At 36.8% G+C, this 7,500-nt stretch overlaps 1 protein-coding gene across 2 annotated transcripts in view; it reads left to right on the top strand.

The window, feature by feature from the left end:
* The window catches only part of LOC138015344 (uncharacterized), a 33,830-nt gene that overhangs the window by 7,797 nt on the left and 18,533 nt on the right, over positions 1–7,500 (top strand). For both annotated transcript variants that reach the window (XR_011125539.1, XM_068862344.1), the window contains exons 3-8: position 1; positions 1,380–1,497; positions 2,200–2,265; positions 3,239–3,304; positions 4,385–4,526; positions 5,937–5,976. The exon at position 1 is cut by the window's left edge and continues 116 nt beyond it. Coding sequence is in view for 1 of the 2 variants with exons in the window: in XM_068862344.1 (XP_068718445.1) it covers position 1; positions 1,380–1,497; positions 2,200–2,265; positions 3,239–3,304; positions 4,385–4,526; positions 5,937–5,976 (433 nt within the window). In the remaining variant the exon portion in view is untranslated. The remainder of the gene's footprint in view (positions 2–1,379; positions 1,498–2,199; positions 2,266–3,238; positions 3,305–4,384; positions 4,527–5,936; positions 5,977–7,500) is intronic.

Here is a 7,500-nt window from a genome sequence, read left to right as displayed (position 1 = left end):
GGTCAGCTTAGAGCGATTTTCAGTTGAGTGTCGAAAGTAATTAGCGAATTACTTTGGTTTTGCATTACTTCACTCAGTGATTGGTTCAAAGTTCTCGCACCGCTTTTTCAACCAATCAGAAGTAAAAACCAAAACCAATTGTGCCTCATGCGTGCATTTTCCCGTGCTTTGGGTCGGTTGTGTGTAATTACTTTGAGTGTTGATTGGTTTACGGGATTGTCTCCATCCTTTTTGATTGGCCAAAGTAATTACTTTGGTTTTGGTTTTACAACACTCACTTTCCAGTCAAAGTTGGTTTGGAATCTTATTTTTCGATGTTGCCTCCTCCTTAGATGCATTTCCTAAAATGCTGAAAAATGTAAACAAAGATTTGTACTATTTTGAGATTCAAGTGGAGCTATGATCCTCGCAGTTATGAAGTAAACACATTTTTAACTATTGCATACAGAAGCCTGAAAAATTCAGGAATTCAACAGGGTTTGCCCACGTGACCTTGCGATACTGGTGTGACCCTCTCTCTAAATAACTGAGCTATGAAGCCACTGATGTTGGGAGCTGGTCATTCGTGGGTTCCAGTGTTCCATGATGAATGAATCAATGAACGAAATGATATATGAAATCATGTATCGAACTGCAGTTATGAAATCAAGTGGAGCTATGATCCTCGCTGTTATGAAGCCAATTATTTTAAAATTGCATGGAGAAGCCTGAAAAATTCAGGAATTCAACAGGGGTTGAACCTGTGACCTCACGATGCCAGTGGGACGCTCTAACCACCTGAGCTATGAAGCCACTGATGTTGGGAGCTGATGTGGTTTCCAATGTGCTGATCATGTGTGGCTTCATAACTCAGTTGGTTAGAGCGTTGCACTGGCATTGAGAGGTCATAGGATCAACCCCATTGATCTAGTCTTCTCTAGTCTTCTCTAGTATGCAATGATTGTTAAAATTGCGTTCATAACTGCGAGGATCATTATGATAACTCCACTCAAGTGGTTCAGTGTATGATTCACTTCATAACAGATATCATTTTCGTTCATTGATTCATTCATCACTGGAACAATGGAACCCACAAATGACCAGCTCCCAACACCAGTGGTCTCAATAGCTCAGTTGGTTAAAGAACCGCATTAGCATTCATTTCACATATTATTTCGCTCATTTTGAGATTCATAGGGTGCCTTAATTTCAGCCAACCCTTTCACCCCAAAGATTGATGCTAAAGATTTAATTAATAACACTTGCTGATTTCGCTCATTGCTCCCGCACCCCATGGGAAACAAATGATTCCAACTGATTGACTGGTTTAGTGTGAAATTGATCATTTCCTTTAAATACTGTTTTACTGATACCATATTGATACTTTTGGGTTATTCAAGGGACATCATCAGAAATGCGGTGAATGCAAGTGAACATGATTCTGTAATATTTGTGGGAAATGGTGCCACGGGAGCTGTTCACAAGTTAATTCATGCCCTTGATTTGAAGAAACCTCCGGTAACTAGTGCTAATGCTGTAACTCCAACTTTATTACATGTATTAGTCAATTAAGAATTAATTAGCATTAAATCATTGACTGTTCTTTGAACAAGGGTTAGGGAGAGAGAGGGTTTCCTCTGCCTGTTCAGGATCAAAGGTTGCTGTAATTAATAGTTATCATTAAAAATTTTATTTTAATTTGATATTATTTTCCTCAAACTTGGAATCAAAGTGAAATATAATTAAGGAATTCCTATTCTTATTCAAAGTCCTAAACTGGCAGAGGCATGTTTGTTGCATTGCTCATCTGCCATATCTGAATTAAATACAAGAATCAAGCATGACTCAAGACAAGCATGGCACTCGTGTGAGGATTTAACCCATTGATTCCCAGGGGTTCTCCATTGACCAGTAAAATCGTCTGGCGTTAGACAGAGTAAAATACCGGTACTAAGTCTGGCCGGTTAAGGCCGGTTTGGACGTCAAAGGGTTAAACAATACCAGTAATAATTAGTATTAGTAATTATTTTTTTGTGGAAAACATGTAGTTTATATTTAACTTAAGGTATTTTGGATTATTTTGCAGCTTGATATTATTTCAAGCACAAAACTAGTACTACTACTGTAAGCTTTAGGCATGCCACAGTCAGGTCAATGAATGGCAGAAGCATAAAAAAGGCCAAATCAAAGCATCTCACCAGCTGTTTTTTCTGTTATCAGGTTGTGTTTGTTGGACCATTTGAGCATCATTCAAATCTTCTTCCTTGGAAAGAACTTGAAGCAGAGGTATATCTTGGACAAATATAACTATGTTACTGTCACGTAATAATTATTGTTTTCTTTCCTTTTGTTTAAATTGTTTCATCATCTTTTTATATCAGATTATGATTGGTTTATAAAATTAATAATAATTAATTAACTCCAGCCTATTGTAATTTAAATGAGGCTAAATATAATTTAGAAAAAGTTAAAACCAAGCCAATGGAGTGGTTTTGCCTGGCATATTTGGGGGGACTCCAGGGAGGTTTGCAGGGGCATTGCTGTGTGCTTTGGCTCAAGTTGCTTTTTGGCTTGCTTGCCTCTTTTCCGTCCCTCCGTCCCTCCCATAATTATTTTTGGGCAAGTATACATTCCAGTCACACTGGTTTTCTCATGGGTGCCTGGGAGGTGGACTGTGACTGTTGCCCTGATAACGTCTTTGCTGCTGAGGAGAGTGCTGCCTCCTCTCTTGCTACTTTTATGGCACCTACTCTCCATTATTAAAAATTAATTGTCGTAATGTTTTAAAGACAAATACTCAATGTTTCTCTGAACTAATTTGAGCATGGTCTGAAGTGTCAGTCAAGTGCTTCCCCATACAATTGGCTGTGGCAAGCAAAACAAGTGTGTTTTGCAGGTGCAAGCAAATAGATGCATAATTTTACAAGGTAAAAGTGAAGAACAGCTCCCTGAAAAAACCTGTCGGGCAACAGTTGGCCAACCGTTGTTTGTTTGGACATTGAGTGATATGGGTCTATTAACTTTCATTGACCTAAAGAATGGGCCTTGCACATGATGTCATGGACTTCCAAAATAATTATTGGTATACCATCAGACAATCTTTTGTAAAATTGTAGTCTGGTTTTGTTCCAATGCACTTCTTTTCTTGTGGTTAGCCAACCAAATTTATGGCTGCCCATCACTAGTGGGAAATTTGCTCTTTACTGCATTTTACTTGGTTATCACTCTAAAAAAAATTGATAAATTTTACATTCTAAAGGTTGTATGGATCAAGCAAGATTCACATGGATTGGTTGACTTAGCTGATTTGGAATTGAAACTTGAGGTTTGTTTGTAGTACAGCCCAAACAAGTGAACTTGTTGAGAATCCCATGCAGTTACATGACTGTATACTTATATCAAGTATTATTGATATTGCAAAGCTGCTGCAGTCATTGGTAAAAGTCTTGAGGAGCCCGGTGTAGAGATGGCCAAGGGCAAACATTTTGACAGTAGTTTTGTTGTTTAGTAATAATAATTATGTAACTGTTATTGTTTTGTTGCAGTATTATTTTCATTGCATAATTACCTATACCTTTATTTCATATATATTTTTCCTCCATTCATCACGTTACAGTATAATTATTAGAATCTAAGAAAGAAGAGAAACAAGAATGGAGAAGGGCACAATATTGTAATTATAATAAAGACTACATGTAGAAGAGGCCCTTGAAATAACTTCTATTAATGTATCATTTTTCCAGCACAAAGACGTGAACACACGCATAAGTACACCCACACCCACACACACCACGACTGCAATCCACTACGTTCAATAATATTATGTTGTAAAGTGCCTTTTTAAAAAGAAGTTTAAATGAAATTATACTACGAACAGAAAGCTGGAGGTCATTCCAATAGTATTTACCAACAATGGTGGGACAAAACTTCCTTATATTAATTCTAAAGTGAGGACAATAATAATGTTTGGTAGATGCACTTCGTGCAGAATATATACCTACATGTAGTATACCTATGGGGGGTTCAAATTTGTTCTCAGTTAAAAATTTTTCAAACCGGTTCAATTTTGATTATTCTTTGTCCAATATTACTGGTAACAAATGGTAATCTGAAACAAAGGAAAATGAAAATTGAAGTAGCATAAAAAAACTGAAATGCAGCGTACATGTACCTACCTATTGCATTAACCTTTACCAATTAATTTCATTGCATTACGAAACCCTATGATCTCACTTTCAACCAAAGGAATGCATGGTTTTCAATAATTCAATTTCAATAATAATAGTAATAAGTTTATGAATTATTAGGTGTCAAGTTTGATTACCTTTCTAGGTCCATGACAACATTGCAGAAAAGTAATAAAATACAGTGTATAATTTAACCTTTTGTATCATCATAATTATAGCTCAATTCTTCGAAAGGAAAGCAGCTGATTGGGTGTTTTTCTGTGGCATCAAATGTGACTGGGATTTTAACAGAAACCAACGCTGTTACTGCTTGTTTGCACAGACATGGTGCATTAGCTTTTTGGGATTATGCCACTGCAGGTAATGTTTTGAGCCAAAACAGTGTTAGGCAATGTCTAATGTACATGTAATGCAAAGTTGACACCTCGTACATGTAGTAAACTGGACTCTCAAAAAATTCCACTCATGGATTGTCCAGGAATGCAAACTTGTAATTAGACGCATGACCAATTTTGTTATCAAGCACATGGTGTTCCTTTAATTCTAAGCATTTGCTGTAGACCTATTTTTAGCAATAAGAGAAGTGTAAGGGTTGGCATTATTTTTTGGTCAGGGTAAATGCAGCTGTTTCTCTTTACAAAATAATGTACTTGAGGACCAGAGATTAGGGGACACTTCTTGATGTTAATTGTCTGTATTCCCAGACACAAGAGATGTTTAAGTTACATGTAGGGAGAAGAGCCAGGGGACATCAATTTTTGTGACGCTTATTGAAATCGGCGTGCATCAAATTACATGCATTTCTGGACGTATCTGAGAAGATTTGGACCAGGTGCCTGTATTTTGAAATGCGTGACGCATTTACTTGGGAAACTTTAGATCAAATTTTGTAGCATTAGCTCTTGCGGCTAGATTTATAATGGTGCAGCTGAGCTGAGCTGAGCTGAGCTGAAGCTGAGCTGAGCTGAGCAGAGCTGAGCAGAGCAGTACCGGTAGCACTTTTCTCTGAGAAATTTGCTAATGCTTGAGACATCAGGTTTTTTTATAGTGCAGCTCCATGCCGGCCTTGGTAAGAAATTTGGTATTGGCCACCCTCGCATGTATGCCAATGTGACCAGTATCATGTGACTGTTTCATGGGCTCAAGTTTAGAGAATCAATACTTGTATACACTTACTCGTCTCCAGCTAGTTTACAGCATACTGTATGTCTTTGATATTGGACACCCATATTATGGTCAATTGACACCTGTCAAAACAAGGTATCCACTGACCAGTATCACATGACCATATCGTGGGCTCAAGATTAGAGCTTATCAAGGTCAGCTGTTGTTTTGAAGTTGACCGCCGACCAGGCACTGGGTTTCAATAAGATTGCAGAGTCAAGCCAGGTTAACATATCATAAGAATAAAAGACCTAGGAGCTCTACTTTTAGGCTTGGCTAAATCTACATATATTACAATTTTCCTGCAATGGTTAATGTACTCTTATTTGATACAACCAAAATAGTTTCCATTTTCCTCTTGACCAACATGCAACACCACACGTTCATTAGAAACTAACCCCATACATGTAGAAGCAAAAGGTCTTGTCCCTGTATCCACTTTGCTTCTCTTGACGAGCTTGAGGGCCACAAGTTTATTAGCTTCGATCTGCTATTACGTGCTCACCCTCATGAAATAAAGACTTTACTTACTTACTTACGAGCTTGAGTTTGACCACCAACATTTTTGCAGCATTTTAAAACAAGCAGCTCTGTGTATTTCTGTAGGTCCATATGCGGAAATAAACATGAATCCATTTGTGACAAGGTAATGACAGAGAGTGTGCTTTAAAAAATAATTTGATATCGGGAAGTGAAAAGCATTAATTTTTATCTTCCTTTTTTTATGTTCTGATTATTACAATATTCACTTAATGTACGGTCCCAAGTGAAACAGATAGTTTTGTTTTCCCAAGTGTCCTACAGGACTCTCTTGACTCTTGTGTGAAAGTCTAGTTAATAATTATTACATAATTAAAATGACTAGAAAAGTTACAAGCAATTGCTACTGCGAACTCGAGATAAATTAATACATGTAATTTGTATTTACTAACAATAGCAACTGCTATTGAATATTTAGTTTTCTTTTTATCGATTTTAGTCTGCCTAACATCAGACAAATTTACTTGACAATGGAGTCTGACAATTTAGGGCTGAAGGATGAACAACATTCTACATCTACTCAAAAACTGTGTTAGACTGTCTTCTTTAAGCAGGGGTTTCATTAGAAGCTGGTTACCGGGAGTATACTGCCCTCTATGTTGTCAGGAATTTGCCTCTCGCCGCCGGCTACTCTGCCTTGATTATCACTCAAACCCTTATAAATGACCAGAGTGACTGCCGCTTACTCTGACTAGCCCAGGCATCTACTTCAAAAGATATTGAAATCCCTGTTAAGGTTTTCCAATTTGAGAACTCTCGAAATGTTGTGATAACTGGTATCCAGATATTGTGCGAGAACAGCACCTTTTTGTTTAAAACACTCCACTAAGTGTATTCTTGAGAAAAGACTGAATAGTAAGTTGTCTTTGGGTTTGAAATACAAGTTTCTATTCAGCTATTAAGAACTTTCATCCAGGTTTGTACTATGTATTATGCCTCTTTTTGTTTTGTTTTGATTTTGCACTTCTTAGTCATATGCATTTGCTCGCAAATTAAGTAAACTTAATTGAGTATGTACAGAGTTCATTATTTTAGGATTTGCTGTCATCCTGTCAGAATCAAGTAATAAATTAATTTGTTTATTAGTCAACAAAATTATTTTGAATTTAGAAAAATAATATACCTCTTACTAACCTACTGTAAGTTATGGACCAAGTTTTTTTCCGTTGATTTATGCACGGACCAAATTTGAAATTTTGATAAAACATTCTCTAGCAAGTTTTTTCTGTCAGCTATGTTACATAAACTTGTAAAACCCTTGAATCTTGCAAGAAACTTTAATCATTTCAAAAAGCCAAGAAGATTTATTTGTTTTGGGTTTTGGCATGGCAATCTTTGTGGCAGTACAACATCATAATTATCTTCAACTAGTTTCCAGTTTGCCTGATTACCTCAAAGATATATTAAATATCTTACTAACGTCGCTTTCTCTGTCCTTACTGAAAGTTACGGATCCTTGTTTTGTCCTGTTGATTTGTGGCCCACACGCTTTGCGCTTGTGCCATAAATCAATGAAAACTAAAAGGTTGATAACTTACAGTACAGACCTCGAACTTGGTTAGCAAGAGGTATTTAATAAGAAGTGCATTTGCTGGGATTTAATTGCAGATGTACCGGTACTCATTATTTT

This window comes from Montipora capricornis, chromosome 9 (genome assembly GCF_036669925.1).
Source record: "Montipora capricornis isolate CH-2021 chromosome 9, ASM3666992v2, whole genome shotgun sequence".
Taxonomy (NCBI): Eukaryota; Metazoa; Cnidaria; class Anthozoa; order Scleractinia; family Acroporidae; genus Montipora; species Montipora capricornis.
This window is presented reverse-complemented; position numbering and strand designations above follow the sequence as displayed.